The 22,833-nt window shown below is 35.2% G+C and overlaps 1 protein-coding gene across 13 annotated transcripts in view; it reads left to right on the forward strand.

The window, feature by feature from the left end:
* LOC117171332 (phosphoribosyl pyrophosphate synthase-associated protein 2) overlaps nt 1–22,833 on the forward strand; it is a 228,065-nt gene that overhangs the window by 186,196 nt on the left and 19,036 nt on the right. For 11 of the 13 annotated variants that reach the window (XM_033358547.1, XM_033358548.1, XM_033358545.1 and 8 more), the window contains one exon: nt 3,488–3,634. In XM_033358547.1, the coding sequence (XP_033214438.1) occupies nt 3,488–3,634 (147 nt within the window). Of the gene's footprint in view, nt 1–3,487; nt 3,635–5,531; nt 5,710–18,988; nt 19,424–22,833 lie in introns of those variants that run through there. The other 2 variants (XR_004466864.1, XM_033358556.1) reach the window with 2 other exon arrangements.

Below are 22,833 nucleotides of genomic sequence, written 5' to 3' on the forward strand. Positions count from 1 at the left end.
GACTGCACCATATATCTAGTCGGGAGTGGTGCTGACTGAAAACAGATGATTTGGAGCGATTCGCGCGTCATTTGTTGGTCATTCTAAGGACTTATTGAACTAACCTCGTACATCGCTAAAAAGATATTGGATCTACTTATCTTAGCAGTTGATGATGTTTAGTAGCGTCTAAAAACATCCAATTGATCAAAAATCTGCAGCAGTTTTTGATGTAGCACTTTGAGATGAAAGATCTTCAAAAAAACCCACCACTCTCTAGGAATAGAATTCTCTCACATCGAGGGGAAGATAAAGATTACTTAAGGAAAATATATTAAAGATATTTTGGAGAAGATCGCTATGAGGGAATCAAAATCTGTCGCTACTCCAGTGGATTCAAGTCTTAAGTTGATTAAACCCGTAAAGAAATCCATGGAATCCATGCCAAGATATTCTTACCAAGAACTTATCGGTTCCTTATCATGCTTGATAACATGTATGCAGTGAGTTATTTAAGTCAGTTCAACAGTTGTTACGAGACGGAACATTGGACAGCTGCTAAAAGATTAAGGACGGTCTTACAGGCTACGTTGATGCTGATTGGGCTCATGTCCTATAGATCGGCTTTCTTAAACTGGTCACGTTTCCACACTGAGTGGAGGTGCTGTAAGTTGGGAGTCTAGGAATCAAAACACGGTTGTCCTCTCCAGTACCGAAACTAAATATATGGCTTTAACCGAAGTAACCAAGGAAGCAATATACTTTCAATGATTTTTTCAAGAACTAGGCTTGATAGCAAATACTCCAATTCATATATACAATAACAATCAAAGTGCTCAGAAACTGTCTAATAATCCGGTCTTTCATGCTCGAACAAAGCATATTGACATCAAGCATAATTTTGTTCGAGATGCAGTAAAAGTTAATGTATTGACTATTAAATACATATCTGCCAACTGGAGAAATGATAGCTGATGTTTTAACTAAAGAATTAAGTAGACCAAAACATGTCAAGTGTTTAGCAGGATTCGGATTTTTTTATTTTATCGAGAAGACTGAATGATTTCCGCTTGGATTAAGGGAGTGCTGGAACATCAATATCTTTATATCCGCGCTAAAGAAATATAGTGTTAATATTCACCTGCGAACCTAACTTCATATAGTCATTCACGTTATTCATAACTTTTCTTCAAGCCTCAGAAATTTATTAATATTCTCAGTTTGTATTGAATAAATAATATAATACACAGTTATTGAAGTACTATTTGCTGTACTTTCGACTTTAACCAAACTAATGAATTTTCTACAAAAGAAGAAGAATTTATCACGAAGCATATAAATTTTCAAATAAAAAGTTAAGTTTCTAGATAAAAAAATCATTTTCAACCAAATAGTTCAGTTTTCATCCAAAAAAAGTTACAATTTTAAACCAAAATAGAATAGTTGAATGTTCCGTTAAAAATCTAATTCTGAACAAAAGAAAATTTTTTTGGAATTTCAGAAAAATTTTTGAATTTTCTACTGAATAATTAAAATTTTTTGTTGACAAGTTGATTTTCAAGCAAGTAAGTTATTAATGAGTATGAATCTTTAAAAAATGTTAGGAACCGTGTTTAGATTTAAATCGTAAGTAGATGAGTTTTCAAAAAAAAAAGTCACCGTTTCTTTCCCCTTCATTGCCGGTCAAGTAGCCACCCCGAATCCAAAAAAAACCCGCGAACTGAAAGCTAGGCTCGGGTTTCGACCACCGCATCGTCGAATTATCGAAACCGGAACCGATCCGATAATTAAGAGCCTGATCGCGGGCACGGACTAATCGCCACCCACGAGACAACGGTCCAGCGAGCCAGGGGGGGGGGGGCGACAAACAAGAAAGAAATTATAAAAATGAAAAATGTAAAAAGGCTTCGTCCGCTCGAAAAAAAATAAGGCCGCAACTACACTTCGTTCCTTCTGGGTTTAATTTTTCTCAATGCAACGACGAGCCGTACTATTAAGAAAGATATTGGTGAGCTGTATGGTTTATTTTGTTGTATTATCTTTTTCTCTACATGTGCGACACGTTCTACCTATTGTCGAACGTGCCCCCTTCCTGTTTATATATTTGATGTATTTTGACATCTTCTTATTGTATTTTAAAATAATAGCAGTGTTCGGGGACACTTTGGCACAAACTTGTTTAGGTACAATCCACTTTGCGAAATTCTTTCTATAATAAGGGAGAACAGCTGTCAGTCCGAGAGTAGGGGTGCCAAACCACAAAAAAATTAACTATATGACAGCGAGTCTCTCGCCATTCCTTCAATTTAGGGGAAGCCCCCCCTCCCCTCGCACAGTGAATTATCGATGTTTTTATTTTCATATTATTGTTTCCTGGAAGTTCAGGCAGCATGTGGGAAATACAATTAGAAATTAAAAACGGTATTTAATCGTACGTGATAATAAAAGCAGAAAGAATACGGAAGGTCAAGAGAGATTACCTAAGCACGAAATTATAAAAAGATGAGAAACAAGGGTACTATATCTCACAGGTCAGCAGATTAAGAAAAGTAGTTCTGCTCTACCTAACGCTACGCGAATGTAATAACCATTCATCCAAGGGACTTCTTTAATTTTGGGGAGTGATTAATTTACAAGTAGACAATGATTTTTATAAAGAAATTAAAATTTAACTGTCGGCATCAGTTTATTCCCCTAAAATTATTTAAAATTATAACCCGCGACCTACATTTAAGGAAAACGTGCTGAAGTGATAGTGGCGAAATCCAAACCTGCTATCCGTAAATCGAACACGTAAAAATAATTATGTGTCTCGGTTAACAATTTTAACCATGCGTAACAATCGGCTGGTTTCAATTCATTTATTATACAAAACCAATGTTGCTGACCGTAAAATATAATAAATAGTTTCTTTTATAATAAAATAAGAAAATATGATTTTTTAAATTTCATTAATATGAATCGGAATTTTTTTATATGCAAGCTATGCGGAGAGAAATTTCTAAAAATTAATTCACGGCACTGCTCCTTGATTTTATCTAGATTAGGCGCGAAAACAAAGATCTCGGAATCCTTAATTTTAAAGAATAGGTTTCGAAGTTTCAGGGATTAGGTCACGCTCCTTAGCTCTCAGGTCTCGAATTCTATGCTTGTAGATTATAGAGTTCGAGACTTTAAAGTACGTAAATCCTGTAGCTTTAAATACACGCGCTTCCGTGAATTAATCACTTGAAATTTCTCTCCGCGTACACTCGCAAATTTTATGCTTCGAATAAATAAACATTAATTGTATTGATAATTCAGGTAGATAAAACAAGAAATGATAATAATAGAAAAAAACTAGGTTCATAGTGTTGTGAGAAATTAATTTTGTAATCGCCTCACTTTTTTCACCAAAATCTTATCTATTATTGCAGGGAAGCATCATATTATTTATGGTAAAATTATAAATATTTTAACCATTAAGGGCAATATATAATAAAAAATATTATCTACGTACAATTTTCAGGACGATATGGTTGATGATGTACAGTCGTTTGTGGCTGCCGCTGAGGTACTGAAAGAAAGAGGAGCTTATAAAATCTATGTTTTAGCTACACATGGACTTCTTAGTTCAGATGCTCCTAGGCTGATTGAAGAATCTCCAATTGATGAGGTTTGTAAATAAAACCTTTTAAATGTAAAACTTCGTTATGTAATGCCCCTCTATACTTTTAGATCATTCAAAATCATTAAAAAATGCCATCCCATATCTTGCATGGCCATATGAGATACTTAGCTCGCAATTTTTTTTCTCGAAAAGTAAATGCTAAGGTAAAACCGAAACCAAACTATCATTAGAGTTTTTGAAGACCCACAACACAGTCTCTTATATCGAATGTCTATACTGATTCTCAAATTTCTTTAACCGACTGTGTCTGGGAGACGTTTTCTGCAGTTTTATTTTTGACCAAAGGAAAACAAGGGGTTTCACAATGTTTGACCAGTAAAAAACTCTGTATCATAAAAAATCAGTTTGTAAAGCTGACTCCAACCGCACACTTAACTTGAGGGTTTTGTAGCAATTGGTACGGCTAAGATTCTTCCTTTTTAATTATTAATTTTTTTGTTCCAATTTCGTATGTTGTTTTTCCGTTAAATTTGTGAATAATTTTTTCAGCCTTGACCCTAAGAGTGTATAAAGAATTTTTTTTCGCTTTTCACCAAATTTCCGATCTTGTTTGCTAGTGTTGATCGAAATTTCTGTCACTTTTGGGAATTTTTGAAACAAAAAGCCTAACTTGTCATGTTTTTGCATAGCAGCGCTATTATGCAGTATTTGCCTTAGGGTTTTCAATATCTTTCTTTGTATTAAAAACTTGAAATGTGTATCTACTGCAAAAAATGAAGTCGTTGGCCTTCATAATTTGTGCAATAAGCATGCGAATAGGGTCATATTGAGTACAAATGGCTTTTAAATTTTTTTTCGCTTAGTAGCGCTACGATGAGTCCCTTCAAAGGATTATCCATTTTTTTCCTCACATTAAACACTTGAAATACATCCCCGTCCAAAAAATGAAGTCGTTAGACATAATAGTTTTTGCACCAAGAATGCCAACAGAGTCATTTTTAATAAAAAGGGCTAAATTTTCATGTTTTTGCATAGCACCGGTATGATGAGTACATTTGTCAGGATTCTCAGTATTCTTCCTGGTATTAGACACTTGAAACACATCTTCATGCAAGAAATGAAGCCGCTAGATGTTGCCTTGCATTGGACACGTTGAACACATATCCATGCATAAAAATTGCTCTATGCAAAAAATGAAGATGTTAGACCTATTAGTTTTTGCTCAAGGCGTGATAACGGACGAAAAGCCAATTTATTGACTGCATTAGGGGTTCCTGCGTAACTATAAAATACTAGAGAATTACATTCTGATGTGCCACTGAACGACGATACCCAACGCGAAAGAATTTTTCTTTTGAGGGGATAGAGTAATTTCAGAAAATATAAAAATAATTCTATATCGAAGTAGATTGTGAAAATATACTAAAGAGGATTGTATAACAACATAAAAGAGAGTTAATATGTTGTTTTTTGCTATTGTCTTGTTATTGTATTTGTTATTATTATCTCAATGCGACTTTCATGTTTTTCGAACGAATTTTAATTGATTTTTTTTCACTTTGTTTGTAAAATATAAAATTACGAATAAATAGATACAAATTCACATCCATATTTCTTTTAAAAAAATGTTGCAATAGGGGAGCAGCGGGTAATGTGTTGCACTTAGCATATATCAGTCGATACAGAAAAAATGTATAATCAATAAGGGAATGGTAAATTATGTAATAGGCAAATCAATGTCTTAGCTTTACGTACTTTATGTATAACAAAAATTAAATCTACGTAAATTCAAATTCTTAATTATTGAGTCTTCCCTGAAAGTTCTTGTGCGTCAAATTACTCTACTCTGCGGGTAATGAAAACTCTTATTCTTATTTACTATTGTGTTTCTTTAGTGATTATTTTTATTTGTGAAACAAGTACCAGGGTTGTCGCATTTCAGGAAAGTCAGGGGAATGAGTATCTGTCTGGAAAAACAGAAATTAAAACAAATGGCTTGCCGGTCTTTCCGTCAAAGCAAGTGTAATAAAATGGTTGGCGTGAGCAGCAGCTTGTTTTTGCAATCGCGAAAGCGTAATTAGATTATCCATACCTTGGACGAATTGTGCCTCACATTTAAGGTAAGTTGAAAGTTAAAAAGTTGCTTTTATACAGGCTTATCCATTTCGTAGTTTCAAAACTAACCCTAATAAAACACATGTAAAATAAAATTTTGTATGATTTTTTTTCGTTTTAACTTTAATATTATGTGTTAAACACTATATCATGTAAATGGCCGCCTCGGAATTTTTCGCAACAATTTATCCTTTTGAGGTAATTGTCGACGACATTTTTGCACAATTCTGGCGGCCTTTTACCTATCCCACAGAAAAGGTCCAACCGATTGCTTGCGCAGTAGGACAATTATGAATAGCATAACCTCCCATTAAAGCGCGGAAAGTGGCCACGTTAAACTCAACACTTTTGTAATAGGTTTTAACTGTTTTAACGCGTTATGTAGTGGGTAACCGATCCATTATCGTAAATAACGGACGAAAAACTAAGGAAATAATGTTTGTAATTGCAGATGTTTTACAAATGACAGATGGCAGCATCTGCTGGAGCGGGCGCGCGAATGCATGACATGAACATGTCGAGAAGGACCTGGAGTATTCCGATAGAGAGGGAACTCACGAGACGAGCATGTAACATGTGGAATTCCGACGAGGAAATTAAGCGTAAAGTGAGTCATAGAAGATTCTGTTAGTTCGGAAACTCGCCTGGCACGAATATACAATTTTTAGTCCCAACATGAAACCGCGAAATGGATAACCCTATATATTTAGGCGTTTTGTACCACTCGGTACTGTTATGTCAACGAGGAGAGAAATACATAGGCGATAGGTTTAGGAACTCCTTTGTTGGAGCGTTAATAAACAAACGAGCCCTAGTGGACACTGGCATAATATGATGTTATTTTATAATAAATGTTGCAAATATTTTTATACATGGTGTACAGGTTTTTAAAAAATGTCAACATTTTTTTCCTGTCAATAGAGGCAGTCTTAGAATTGGACGTGCCTCCGAAGAAGTTCATCGGAACACTTTTTAAGATAAATGATTAGTGACATATCATATTATGTATATTTATTGGGTGTTTTTTCTCGAATATATAATATATATAATATATAATGATGATAATGATGAAAATTTTGAGAAAATCATTTTTTCACGTATGTCGACCAAATTAGATTCCAGGAATTCTAAAATAAGGTTTTTAAGGTGATGTGATGAGTAGGTCACGTGACCAGATTCCTACCTTAACGCTACTTTTTTTATTTCCCAACTTATTTTTACACGAAGCGCCACATCGAGTTGAAAATTTGAGATACTAAATAAAAAACACTCAAAAAGGTGGACCCATCATTCTTAGTGCTTCTTGTGTAGTATTCTAAATTTTCAACTCGATGTGGCTCTTCGTGTGAGTATAAGTCAGGAAATAAAAAGTGTTGGTAAGGTAGGAATCTGATCACGTGACCCATTCATCACATGGCCATAAGAAATGTCCGAATGTGTGTCTGTGTGAACACATTTATATCCACAATGCTTTTTAAACATATCTTGCAAACGTGTTGAGCTGGGGTTCAGTTTTAGTTAAAGTGAAGAAAATGGACTGTGGATATATTTTTAGACACATTTTTCTACAAAAAAAAAACAAACAAATTGAATACATTTTTTTGATAAAATAAAAAGTAAATTAAAAAATGTTTCAGGAAAATTTTCAATTTTAAAAGTATAGCAATATTATACACAGAAAGTAAAAAATGTAAATCATTGTGCTAATAATTTATCAATAAATTGAGTGAAATAATTTTCACAGCTCAATTTTTATTTACTTTGTTATATAGAATCGAGGTACCTAGTTGTTGCTTCCTTTATGAGAAAGAAAAATTTGCTGACTCAATTTAAAGAAGCACAGTGGTCATAAAATGAACACAATTATTATACATCCAGAGGCGAAAACATTCGAAATTACTTGGCAGCAGTTTATTTTATTTTATTTACCTGTATTTTAGAAAGACTTGTTTATTATAGTACAAAATTGTAGGGTCATTGGTTGGGGAAAATTAGACTTAGCCAGAAATACTCAGTATAGCAGAGCTCTTTGTCTTTACTAGGTGCTATTAATATGTAAAGTAATTCCAATTCTCAACCACTTTTGTTAGCCGATACGCCTCTAAGTCAAGCATAGAAAGCTGCCAGGTGACCTGCGTGCTGTAACTGCAATGAGATGGGACACTTCTGCAGGACTTGTAACAAACAGGAACTGAAGCTTTGCAATAATAGTAGTAAACATAATGTAGCTATAGCTACTTTTTGTTGAAGCTATATGCCGCATTCGGAAAATGAATAAGGATGGATAATGATAGGGTCCGCTTGTCCATTTTACTCGAAAGGATCTCCGTGTGTTGTATAATTAATAAGTTTAGTGGGAAGATTTGTGCTTTGTTTTGTAATAGACGATTGCGTAATGAGTTCAATATAATCGTCCAGAAGATGAAAGGTTTATTTGACCCTTAGTAATGCTGCAGTTACGTAGATGGCTGGCGATACGGAATTTAATAATTTAATTTCATATTAATTTACCAAAGAATTCTTCCTCAGGAGTTTGGATTTAGAAACAAAAAGCCAGAATATTTGTCAGGACTATACAGGTCAGTCACAAAATAAAGATGCTCGTTTTTTAATATTAGAGAATAGTTTAAAACAGAATAGGAAAATTAGTAGTTTCAGTTTGTATAAATTTCCATGTTAAAGTAATAAAAGCATGCAAATAAAGGACCATTTTAATTCTTAATAATGTACGAGGGCCTCAGAGAATTATTTTCGGGTCACTTGGCGGATCTGGAAAAACTTATGGGCGAGATGAATCCTCCCATGCCAGACATATTACCAGCAACTCATTTAAAATCATATAGTATAGACGTCCAATGCGCAATCTAGTAATGGCGGTCAAAAACCCTGATGGGAGATTTATATTCTGAATTGATTGTAGAAGGTTAAACGAAGTTGCAAAAAAGGATTCTTTTCCGATGTAAAATATGAATGATATCGTTCGACAAACTCCGTTTACCTTTCGGCTTATTGAACTACCCTGCAATTTTTTAACGTCTGTTGAATCATCTAATAATACCTCAGTTCGAAAGTCATGTGTTTGCGTACCTCACTGATATCATCGTAGTTACTGCAACTGTCAAAGACCACATGTTTTCGTTAGAAAAAGTCCTGTACGTGATTTTCAATGCTGCTCTTACAATAAATCGTCAAACGGGTAAGATATTTTGCGAGGAGGTAGAGTATCTGCGGTATATGGTCAGTATGACATGTTTTCATGCTAATCTAGAATAGATAGAGCCAATGTAGCCAGATGTTTATAAAGGACTTCGCTCCTATGGCTAAAACTTTACTATATCTTGAGGGTTCTACTTTTAAAGTAATAACTGACTTCACTAGTCCCCATTGGTTGTGTAACTCAAATGATACAACTGCAAGACTAGGAAGGTGGGTTCTGGGATTAGCGGTAAATCAGGTTACTAGTTAGCATAGAAATGGTGCCAATTTGTGCTGTCATCTGTCGAAGAGGAATCACACGATCCGACTACCGCTGGCAACCTTAGGGTTCGAAATACCCACATGTCACATATGTATTATTTGCCAGCTATGTTTAAACATGTAGCATTGTATGTTAAATTTTGTTTCACTTGCCAACAGCTAGAAGTAAAGCAGTCTAGTCCTGTAGTACTTATGGGAAAACAAGTAATTAAAAAACCCTGAAGGTAGAGGCTGCTGATATTGTGGGTCCTTTTCCAAGAAATGAAAGGAATATTTAATTTGGAATCGATTTCAAAATATGTTCTCCAAGTGGATGGAGTGTATCCCACTATGAAATGCTAATGCATCCAATTTTATAAAAGCATTAGAGGATTGTATTGTATTAAGATGGGGCGCACTCGAAGTTCAGTCCAAATGAGGAGAAAGGTCACTAATGGGAATCTCTCTTTTATTTTTTTACATAGCAATGGTTCATTAAATCTTGTTATGTCATTACATGAAGTTTAAAGTCACTTTGGCAAAAAGAAATCAACCATGAATTCCCAACGTGGCCTCACGTTGTCTTTACTCAACCTTATGTAGGTTACTGACTGAAAATTGTATGCGCCTAGGTGAATCCATATTATCTTCATTTAATTTGTCGTATTTTGGAAATTCATTCTTATGACTGTTTATCAGCCTTTATTTTCTTTTTATAGAATTTTTTTTAAAGTTAGAAAGTTTTAAGTTTAGAGTGCTATTATGAATAGAAATTATTTATGAAATTATATTGTAAATGTGAAGAGAGGGAGAGGAGAAACATTAACATTCCTGGAAGGAAGAGTTCCGGCATATTTCACTCAAACTCCACGTCACATCATTTCTACGCATCTCCTGAGGGGTTCGACTGCTTATCTATGAAACTGAATAATATATTTAGATGTTTTGGAAGTTGTTTATTTACTCCTAGCAACTCCACTTATCAACAATTCGTCATTGCCAAGAACATGCCGTCAGTTCTTGAGTCACTTGCTCGGCGAGCTGTATTATTTACCTTCTTGGATGGACGATATTCTGCACTTGTGCCGAAAGACGCCGCTTCAATGTAGCTTTTAAAGAATTTCATAACTCAAACAGAAAGAAGGGAGCTCGGTAGAGCGAGAACCACCAGATTACGTGTGGCCATATTGGAGGACCTGTGTAATGCTCGAGTCAGTCTTATGAACAAACTATCAGAGTCACATTATCATCAACGGGATTATAATTGAATAAAAATGAGTGTTTTGCTGGATTATCAGAAATCTTTTGAGGATTGTATAATACTCAGTTCGGTGATGATCCGTTCTTTCGCAAACTTCTTCATCGTCTCTTCATTTACGCGTAATGTGTTGTAAAATTTCTAATTTATTCCAAAGCTTTTTTTTTTAGATTTCAATTGTGTTGAATTACACAGGCCTACAAAATTAAAAAAGTTTAATGACCTAGAGAGGTGACATACCTTACCCGAAGTATTTTGATGCGCTGTACTCGAATCCGAGCTCAGAATTGACCCATCACCTAAACGTTCCGAGATATCTATCTATCTATCTATCTATCGGAAATCCGGGAAAACCATCTGACAGACCTACTTTTGGGATTTTAAAATGACCTACTTATTTTTGCGATTCGCATTTGTTCAAGTGGAAATATCGTTCCAAGATTCACAAAGATGAATGTCGACATGACTCGTGTGGATTGAGTACAAATATGTGTTTCACGTGGATTTTGGCTCGCTGAAATCAAATCTGGTCTTATAAATGCTCAATCATCTAAGGTTCGCGAGATATCCTAACCTAAAGAAAAATTCTATTCCAGATGTGACGTAACCTGAAAGTTAACGAAAAACGGTGTTTTTAGCACATTTAGATTAGGATATCTCGCGAACCTTAGTTCATCGAGCATGTATAAGACCAGATTCGGTTTCAGCGAGCCAAACTCTACATGAAACACATATTCGGTAGAATGTTTGGTGATGCGTGGACCCTATATCAATTTAGACCCTATATCAGTTTTGGGTCACATATAATTTTGGACCCTATATCGACTTTGGGCTCTTTGTCGAATTTGGACCCTATGTCAGTTTTATGTCATATGTCAGTTTTGGGCCTTAAGTACATATGGAGTCGTACGACGGACGGACAACCGACCCTAATTTAAAAAGATATAAGAAACCTTAAAAACGCAAGATCTTAAATGAGAAAATGCATGGACGTGAAGTAAGATACTCCCTCACCCACTACTCCTTTTCTAACCCAGTAAGTCACGCTTACGTCGAAAGAGATATGACTTAATGGTGTATACATAGTTGGAGATGTTACATTGAATTTACGATCCAATTTGTCTCATTTGATACATATCGGAAAAGTCAACCGGAAAATCCTGTTACTTGTTGATAATGCCACTAGTCACAATTGTACAAAAATACTGAGCAATGTAACAGTGAAATTCCTTCCACCTAATCTAACATAGGAAGTTTAATCGCTGGATCAAGGAATAATACGAGCTGTTAAAACTCGATGTCGTAAAAAAAAGCTACAACATCTTATTACCGTTGCTGAAGACTGCGATACACGATCTCAGTTTCTCAAATCAATTTCAGCCTGGCATGCCTGGCAGGAAATTTCACCCGAAACAATTAGCGAACGCTTTTAACGCTTAGGTTTCAAAGAAAGAACAGAGGGAATCGATGAAGACGAAGATGTAGGCTTAGCGGAGGTGATAAATTCTTTTTCACCTGAAATTCAAAATGACTTCCTCTCAGTTGATGAGATTATTAACGCTGGTGCTGAGTTGATTCTTCATGAAGAAATACCTACTGCACCTGACGAAATTTTACAATCAATTTTGAAACAAAAAGAGCACTCTGATGCCGAGTGTTATGATAGTGACAACGATGAAACAGTGAACGACGACAGTACTTCAGTGCTAACTGATAAAGAAGCTCTACAATATTTAGGGCAACTGCTGATGTACTCTTCCAGTCACCAGCCTCAGCTAATGGATAGTTTGTTTAAAGTTCGAAGTGACATCAAGAAACAACTTTTCTCTGCAACAGTAACCAAGCAAATAAAAATTACTGACTTTTTTGTCAACTCTAAAGAATGAAGTAGTTGGAGATGTTACATTGAATTTACGATCCAATTTGTCAAATTTGATACATATCGGCTCTTTTTAGGGCCACCAATTATTTTTTACGAGGATTTTTTTTCTATTCAACACAGTTCTTTTGAGTAGTATTTTGCTACTTATTTCATTCATAGGTGCGTATAGTATGTACATATTATGAAAAAAACAGGGGTTTCCTAAAATAATTTCTGTAAGGTGGCCACCTGCCTAAGTTGGCCACATTTTAATGGAACCGCGGCTGGCCAACATAGACAGGTTTTACTGTATATAAAAAAATGTTTTAAGTTCTAATTTTAACTAGAAGGAAGTAATTTTTCCCAAACTTTTGTAAACGCTTAAAATGACACAACAGAAATTAATTGTTTAAAAATTACATGCCGATCAAAAAGATTTTTTTTTCAAGGAATTCATTTTTTTGTTATCAAATAATTCAGAAAAAGACTTGTAATTGCAAAAAATAACACAACAGAAATATATTTTCGATTAATTATATCTGTATCAAAAAGAATTAGATACTTTTTTAAACGAGAATTCATTTTTTGTAAACATGAAAAGAACGCTGGAGAATGACAACAGGTCTTAATATCTGTTCAGTAAATATTTGAAAGCACAACAAATTAAAATAGTCAAATTATGCAACAAAGTTGCACAAGTAGGACCTAAAAAGAAGTATGTTCCTTATAAAATCGTTTTCAAAAAAGAAATACTCAAGAAAGTCAATTCGTGTAACATAATTTCACAAAAAAGACTAAAAGACGCTTGCATTAACTGAAGAAGAATATTGGATGGGCAAGACAGAATGCGTCCTGTGATCAGTTTCTGATTGACTCTATAATATCTGGTAGACCGTTCACGAAAGCGGTTAGAAAGTCCGTTCAATAACCGAGGATCTACCATCACACAATGAATAAGTCAAAGCTGCTAACAATAAAGCAAAACATGATGCTTGATTGTCAAAAGCTTTGACAAATACAAGATTCCGAAGGCGTTGAAGTTTAAAGAAAATACTAGTAATATCATCCGCTTCAAGGAGTTTTGCGACAATCTCATGACATCTGAGGATGAATGTCGATCAGTCACTGTCGAAGAGGTGAAAAAAATGTAGGGCCAAGTCTGGGACCAATATTGAGGCCGCATTTTCACCTCAGATTTAACGCGATCAGGATATTGCTTTTTTAGCCCCTTTTCAGGTTATCGTGGGCCGTTTCAGACCCAAGACATTTAGTAAAAAATGTATGACTTTTGAAGCCCAATACGCAGTGACTGGTTTTAGGACGCACTATACTCCTACCAAAGAAAGGCGAATTGTCCAGTCCAGAGAATTACAGGCCCATAACTTGTTTGAACACGCTGTATAAGATCTTTAAAGTTGTTCGGAAAGAGAGGATTGTTCGAAGAACTGATCCTGTCTTGAGAAAAAGGTAAAAACCATGTGGCTCGAGAAAAGGTGTTGGAGGCTGCCAAGAGAACTTGTTCATTGACAGGTGCGTCTGCAAAGACGCAGCAGCTCATCGGCGCCACCTGTCTATGGCCTAGATTGATTATCGAAAAGCTTTCGATTTAACCTCCCAAACACCTATCATCTCTCTGTTGGAAAGCTTGATGGTTCATTCAGACATAGTGAGATGCATAGAGAGATTGATGTCCCTTTGGAAAACTAGATTTACGATCTCATTTAGAAATTATCGCCTGAGAACAAACGTCACCTTCCAGAGGGGAGTCTTTCAAGGCGATACCATAAGCCCTCTGCATTTTTGCAGCACTTTTCTGCCTTTATCTCTCGCACTATGTAATTCTCCTGGATACCTCTGCGGCGAAAATAATCATCGCGAGCTTGCGGTCACTCATGTATATTTCTGTTGCAAGCAAACTTGAACATAATTTCAGTTAAATTAAATACATGATTATTTTTATTGTCAATTAAAATGTCAAAAAATCGAAAAAGAATTTAATTAGGTCCGATATAAAAAAGACTTCGGTTTTATTAATATTTTATCATGTTTTTTATATACTTGTAACATAATTTTCTGCGGCGTTGATCTGTTTACATCTATGCATTCAGGTCCTTTGGAAATATCAGTGAGTTTTAATTCATAATACTAAAACTCTTGCTATTCGCTTTGCCACGTGATCTACTAATAACTTAAATTCTCTTGCTTAAGATCAGAGAAGAAAACTCAGCTGCAGGTTCAAATGAGCCCGATCCCTTTAATCCTACCATGGAGCTTCGTGGCTTGCAACAGTACCTGGCTCGAGAAGATGTTTCTAAGGAGGAGATGTGGTGGTGCTTAGTAGAACATCACATAAGTTTAAGAAGCGCCGGAAATTCTTAAAACAGGTTTCTCGAAAATTTCCGCAAATGTATGTTCTGAATGCATGTTCTAAACCTGATGTAACATAATCCTTTAATGTATATCATAAGAAGAAGGAACATTTAGACCACATCTGGAAAAATTTAAGTGCAGCGCACAATATACTCAGATATACTCTGGAATTTTTTAAAGAATGTTTTAATTCTCAGCCAAGGCTATGCATATATGAAGCAAGGGTTTTCCATTAGCAAAGAAACCATTGTTGGAAATCAAAGACAGAAGTATCTCATTGTCCAGATACAGGTTTATGGTGGATTCCAAGTTTTAATTTTAAATCCGCAATTCAGGAGCCCTTTATGCAAAGTCTGCAAAAGACTAAAGCCGAAAAGGTTTTGAAAGAAAATCGCTAGGTGAAAAAGAGAAGGCTGGTTGAGGAAATTGAAATCCTAAGGAGACAAAAATAAACAATTTAACTAATGTGGAGAAAGAGTTAGAAAACGTTTATTATCAGTTGGAGGCATTGTGTAGCTCTGTTGTCATCTAATAACTTATAATCGGGATTCGTTTCGCTTTTTATTCTTCTTAATTTTCTATATATCTGGAGTGAGAATAAAGTTTAATTCTTAATTTTTTATTTGCAGTTATTGATTCATTGGTAGTTTTCAGACATGTCCTTAACTTAATTAATCCATACTACCACGTAAAGCGCAGAATGGGTGATTACCGACGAGTGTGAATCCTGCAGCATGAGCTGGAGTAGCACGAGTCGGAGGGTTGGGGCACGAGGGAATCGAAGGCTAAGGGTTGAAGGCAGATCCTTTATTCACATAACTAGCAATTACCTATGCGCACGTATTATACACGCTATTTTTTGTAACAGTCTGACCATTTCTTGCAGAATCTACCTTATCTGCATACTCAAAATTTTTTTTGTTTTTCATCTACCTGATCTGTATACTATAAAATTTTTTTATTTTTCTTAAATTTAAAAATAATTAAAATATTTTATGTATAACTCTGCCGGCTCGCAAAGTTCCTCATATGTAAAGTGCACAAGCGCATTTATGCTAGCGATGCGCAATATGTATGAAGTAGAGTGCGCATGCGCCAATGTTATTATTTTTTGTATAAGGCACTGCGCACCAATATCCGCAGTGTTGCATTACCAACTTTTTTTAGAACAAATTATATTTTCAGAGAAATTTCAGAGCAAATTAGATACTTGTATTGACAACATGAAAGATAATAGAATTCAAAACTCTCGCCGCATAACTGCAGTTGAAATGACTGTCGCGACTAATATTACTAAAATTCAAGAGTTTCAGGAAGTCACAAAGATACTTTCAGCCAATGAAAATAAAATGAGTTTCCTTACTCCTAAGATGGTGTTATTTCGGTTTTTAGAGCATTTTATTCTGATCTGAATATTTCAGGCCAGTCGCGATCGGCAATTATAATCGCGAAATTCAGCCACCAGGAGACTTTTTTTGTCTAATCAAGAAACGAAAGCAACTACGACATTTTTGGACAAAAACTATTGGCTGGTCTGGTGGGAATGAATGCATTCTTTACACCAGAGAAGCATTAACAAAGTATAATGGTCTGAGATATAAGGAGGTATTGACTTTGAAAAAAGCTAAAAGAATTTGAAACGGTCACATTTAACGACGTCTGAACTTGGGCAAGCCAAATACGCGTGAATCTCCCGGCACGAGCGAAGCCATCCGGAGGGTGAGAAGCGGTCTGAATAGTTCGGTGAGGCAGCGCTAGGAAGTGCAGAATTCTGTCTCCCGCAGACTACCAGAGCCGAACAGGATATAAGAAGGCGGGTGGGAGGTGACGCAGTAGTATCGAGTGGACTAAGGGAAACTGCAATCCACAGCCGGATTATCCATTCGAGTAGCCGTAAGATTTAACGCCCTGGAAAAAGGAAGGTCCGTAGTTTTTGGGTCTAGGTACACTGTTTCGGACTCTCGACATTTTCCCTTTTATTTTCTTACTTGGACACATAATTAAGTAGAAAGATGTTAAAAAATCGATGTTGTTTGTCTGAATGATATAGTTAATTTTCTAAATATTATTAAAGGTGTTGAATGACATACTTCAGACCAAAAGAAAGGGAAGGAATCCAGTTGTTAATAATCCTTTATTTTTTTGACGGTTCGAAAAACACTCCGGTTTTTCCTCATCGGAACAGAGTAAGTCATATGCGAAGTTCAATTCATTATTACCAGATTAGTTATAAATAAACAATGAGTTCTATTTCTCCTCTTATTAATCAATTTGTGAATAGATAATTGTGTATAAAAAATGTTAAAGATTTAAAAAGTGATTCTGGTAATATTATTACTGATTGGTGTCGTAAGGATACGTATTTTGGTAGATATTTGAATTTTTACTTCAACCATCCAATACAACATAAAATTTCTATATTTAAAAATCTTGTTAATACAGCTTTAAAATTATCACATGAATAATTTCTTCAAGCAAATATTGAATCCAATAGAATTCATTCGAATACATAATAATAACAAAATCCAAACAATTAAAGATTCCTTGTCTAAGCAAAAAAATTTAAATTATTTTAGAAATTTCACTTTTAAACCTTCTGTTACTATTTCTTATCATGGGAGATTATCTTTTCAAATTAAAAGAATCTTGTATGATTTTAATATTACAACTACCTTTAGAATTGATTCAAAACTTGATAAATTTATAAAATTAGGAAAAGACGCCTTAGATCTTTCTCAACTTACAGATTTAGCATATAAAATTCAATGTTTGATTTGTGAAAAGTGCTAAGTTGGTCAAACAGGCAGACTACTTTCTACCAGAATAAAAGAACATTATGACAATTTTAGACAAAACCCAAAGAACCATAAAGTTGTTTCTAAACACCAGGTTGAATCTGGACATTTGATGGATTGGGAAAATTGTAAAGATTTTCATCATGAACCTAGTGAATTGAAAAGACTAATAGCAGAAATGTTCTTTATTAAAAAATAATAACAATTGCTTAAATATAATTTCAGATCTTAATAGCTATAGTACAATATATAATATAATTTTCGATTTGTTAATTTGAAAAATTTAATTAAAATTAAAAATTTCTAATTAATCAAATAAAACCGGAATTAAACAAATAATAACAAATTTATTTTAAAATGTTTTGTTGATTCAATTATTACAATCAATTGTTTTATAATCGCATATCAATTTATAAATTGTTGATTAATCAGTTTCTTTATTTATGTTTAAAAAATATTTTTTTAATACAATAGGTAATTTACAATTTTTAATAGTTAATAGTTAATCTTTTTGAATGTTTCAAGTTAATGAATTTTTCTTGATTTTTAGGTAATAATTAATTTTTCTGCTTAGAACCCATGTAATATAAATTTTTGCTACGGCATAGACATATGTACTTCTTCGTTAATGGTTCTCTTTTTCTTGGTTTGTCTGTGAAAATGTCCCAAGTCAAGAGTCTTGTTTTTCCTTTTCACAAAAATGTTTTTAATCAATTTTTAACACTAAATTTAGTATAATAATAACCATTACAATATGATGAAATTTCTCATCTAATCAAAACTTTTAAAAGTTTGTAACCCTACTTGGTAAATATATATTTATTTTGTACTTACTTAACATCCTAATTTTACACAGTTTTAATGTCAAAATAATAAAAATAAATAAAAATTATTTATTTAATTATTTTAATTTTTTATTACTGAATGTTGGCTTATGTTTATACTCAATTATCTATTCACAGATTAATTGATAAGAGGAGAAATGGAACTCATTGTTTATTTATAACTAATCTGGTAATAATGAATTGAACTTCGCATATGACTTACTCTGTTCTGATGAGGAAAAAACGGAGTGTTTTTCGAAACGTCAACAAAATAAAGGATCATTAACAACTGGATTCCTTTCCTTTCTTTTGTTCTGAAGTATGTCATTCAACACCTTTAATAATATTTAGAAAATTACTTGGACATGCTTTCACAAGCTCCATGGAATTTATTTTTTAATTTTTCATGTTTTTATTGGGCACACTGTCAAAGGCTCGAAGGCATTTATTTGTTGTTTTTCATGTTTTTCTTGGGCACGCTGTCACAGGCTCAAAGGCGTTTTTTTATTTATTTATATTTCCTTGGGCACGATGTCATAGGCTCCAAGGCACTTTCTGATTTGTTTATATTTTCTCTTTGGTACACTATCTCAGGAACCAAGGCTTATTTTTTATTTGACTGCGTTTCTTGGGTACACATTTACAAGCTCCAAGACACATTTTTTTGTGTGTTAACCTTGAGTACGCTGTCATAGGCTCAACGACCTTTTTTCTTTTCAGGATTTCCCTTGGGCACACCATGACGGGCCCTAAGAGACTGTGATACTTTATTCCCATGGGAATACCTCCGCAGGCGGTGGACTTGCCATTTGGTTATTGGTTCCGGCAATTGCTGAAAGAGGCTCCGGAAAATTACCTATTTTTGATAATTTACGCGATCTGAACCGCTATAGTATTCCTATAAAGTTACATTTATTCAGTTGAGAGGATACTCATTTATTTGTTTTATTAGACTTAGGGCAATTTTCCAGGCCATTTTATAGGCGGATTGACGATGAAGAAACTAAGTCACTGAGATTAAACTGACTTGCAAACCTACAGCCATATCTGTGAAATACTTAAGTCTGAAATATTGTTAATGCTACGACTGACTATAACGAATAAAACGTCGTTATAGGGAATAGTATCTGAATAAATAAGAACTTTTTGACAAACGCTGCAGTGTCCAATTTATATTTTCCTTCCTGGGTCCAACATTATTTTACCGAGTCTTAGGGCTAGGTAAAATTAAAATAATAAATAACGCACTCTACCATATTGTACTCACTCATCTTCACGATCCTGATGAATTTCACTAGCAATTACATTTTGGGCCTTGGATCATCTTCAGGAACCATATCATCATTCTAAGTAAATATCTTGCCTTAAAGAACTTTATTTTAGTTTCTTATTACTCTTTTTTTTATTTTACCTTTTTATATTCATTCCTACTTATACGTAATCCGTTTGGCATATTTCGGTTAGCGATAAATCGATTTGCTACATCAAATTATTTACTACTATTTATTATTAGGTCATACAAAAGAATATGCCACACTTTAAAAAAGGGGTATATTTCGTCTTGATAACATCTTACATTTTATCTCATTTTCGCAAATTTACGGCACGGTTTGTCACACTTCAATATTTACTAAATATCTTCGATTTCTATGTGTCCCCTTTCGTGTAGTTTGGCTTTTTTTGTTCATTAACTCTTACTGTAACTCTATGCATGCGGAAACATTTGTCCATCTTCCAAGGCGCTTGCTTCTAATTCTACCCAAACAGAGTTTCCTGATCAAATTTTCTCTGCTAGTATTATGATTGAATCTTTATAATGCACCTGTGAAAAGTGTTATTTTTCAGATATATGGAAATAGGCACCAATTCAACTGATACTGCAAATTTCTAGTCCTCCTTCTACTAGAGACCTTAGGCCAGTTTCTATCCTTAATGCAGTATCCCTTTTGAGGTGTTGATACTTCTCCCCCGTATCCTTCTCCTAAGCAGTGATGTTGTAGTCATCTGCAGCTGAGAATGCAACCACGAATGTAGTTCGTTTCTTGAAGTCTTGGAGAACGATGTCAGGCCTCGTGTGTGCAACGGAGGCAGTTGTCCGGAAATTGTAGTTTCAGAAAATTGGACACTTCTTTTTTGGATAATTGACTCTTATCTCCCTCGGAGAGCTCGGCAACAAAGGGCCGTGGCCAACACTATAAGAGCGACAAAGATGGTAATAAAGCACTCTTAGGGCCATATTGTGTCTGTAGATATACTTCGTTCCGGCGCGGGTAGACACCCATAAAGTATGTGTTCTAGGTACTCAGCATGTGCATGAGACGCTCTGCACCTATCGCTGGGAACTTCTTGACATGAAATGCGGCTGCGGTATACTAAGGTGGAAATTAGACCGTCCTGGTGCGCGAAAATGAAACCCCCTGAATCTGAATCAAGTCATGATGATTTGAGAGAAGCAAAAGTTTGCTCTTGACAAGGACTATTCTTCTACATTTATCTGCAATAATGTAAGCTGTACTTAGAACAAATCGATTATGAAGGCACTGGAGATTCAGTCGTCCGCGTTTGCCTTGGCGGCGTGAAATGTATAATCCCTAAACAGACGAATTGATATACAAGCTCTTATGCATATGCATGATTTTACGTGTGACGATGTCAAGGGCTTTAAGCTCGTTCTTCGTCAATTGCATCACCCCAAACAAGTAGAGTAGACATCTCACTAGGTAGGCCACTCACGGAAAGAGATAGAAAGTTCGCTCACGAACTAAGGATCTACCGTTACACACTGAAAAAGTTAAAATTGCTGACAGTCAAACCACAAATTGTTTTGCGACATCCTTATAACATCTGAAGAGGAATGTACATCAATTACTGTCTAAGAGGGGAAGAAAGCACTTAGGGGCACAAAGAACTTTTTCGCTGTAGGACCAAATGGTATCAAAAACTTCTGGTGAAAAAGGTTTACTTCTACGCACCAATACCAGCCCGCATCCTCTCCTCATATTTACATTCACTGAAGCCCATTCCGTAGCGGCTGTTTTTAGAACGCACTAGATTCCCAGCGAAGAAAGGCGACTTGTCCAACTCAGAGCATTACAGGCCAAGTACTTGTTCGAACACACTGTATAAGACCTTTAAAGTTGCCCTGGATACGAGAGTATTATTCGCAAAATTGAGCCTATCTGTAGAGCAATAAACGAACAACGTTTCTCGAAAAAAGGTGTAGCAGGCTGCCAAGAACACCTGCTAATTGACAGATGAGCCTGCTAAGACGCAAAAGCCCATAAGCGCGTTAGATCGATGCCCTGGATCTTTAACCGGCAAGCTTTCGATTTTACCTGTTATAGACTTATCGTTTGTATTTTGAAAAGCTTTAAGGTTTATGTATACATAATAGGTTGCATAGAGAGATCGATGCCCCTTTGGAAAAACAGATTTACTATCTCATCTGGAAAGCATCGTGTGACAACTCATAGCGACACCAGCCAGATGAAAGACTTCCAGGTTGTCACTCAAAATACTCCTGTATTTTATATGTATGACCTGAAAATTGATACATCTGAAGCAAAGCAGCTTCACAATGCTTCAGGGGGGTTGAAAGGTACGCAGAAGAGATCAGTCAAAGGTTCTGATTAGACCAGTGTGCCATGATTCATTTGAAGCGAGTACGGACTGCTGGCATTCCCAAGGACTCTGAACTCGTCGATATGATAACTATTAGACATTACCTACAACTAGGCGTGCCTGAGAGCTGCATTCAAGATATAACATCAATGAAGGGGGCTTTCCGAAAAAGATACAAGCGGCTCATTTAACATATTTGGTCTTCCAATCTACTGACATTGAACAAGATCTCTGCGAATAACACGATTGCCGTCTAGGTTCTACTTGATTCATTTGGAATAATTCGATGGACGAAGCACAAGCTCACGGCCTTAGTCATCACCATGCGTAGGATCATACGTATGCAATGGAGCGTGCACGTCAATTCGTCTGTTCCATGATTATACATACCACGCCATCAGGGAAACCTCAGACTTCTACATCTCTGGCATGTTTAAAACGGTATTATGCGACGATCTTAACATCAGAAGTAAGGAAAGTACATTACTCCATCTAGATTCCTTACTGCTAAAAGTTCAAGTAAAGAAAGTAGAAGAAAGTCGAGAAATGCTTAAATCTTATTTTAAGTAAGTAGGTGCATTATTCAAGAGAGTTTGTTTGTTTAAATTTAGTTGCTTTCTTAATTCAAGTAAAATCTTAAATTAAGTCAAATATAACTTGAAGTATTTGTTTCTACATTGTTTCATTTTTGTATGTCAGACCGATGTCATGACTATCTTAGTATACCGTGACCGCATTGTATATCAAGAAGTTCCCAGCGATAATGATAGAGTATGTCATACACACACTGTGTACCTAGAACACATAATATCCAGGTATCCCACTCATGCAGGAACGACGTATCTCTGTACAGTCTGTCAAGTTAAAGCGTGGGTGGCTTTACTCGCAGTCGGTAAGGTGTATCGACATGATTTTGGTGTCAAAATATTAAGAAGAGCTCCCTC

This window comes from Belonocnema kinseyi, chromosome 4, assembly GCF_010883055.1.
Source record: "Belonocnema kinseyi isolate 2016_QV_RU_SX_M_011 chromosome 4, B_treatae_v1, whole genome shotgun sequence".
NCBI lineage: Eukaryota > Metazoa > Arthropoda > Insecta > Hymenoptera > Cynipidae > Belonocnema > Belonocnema kinseyi.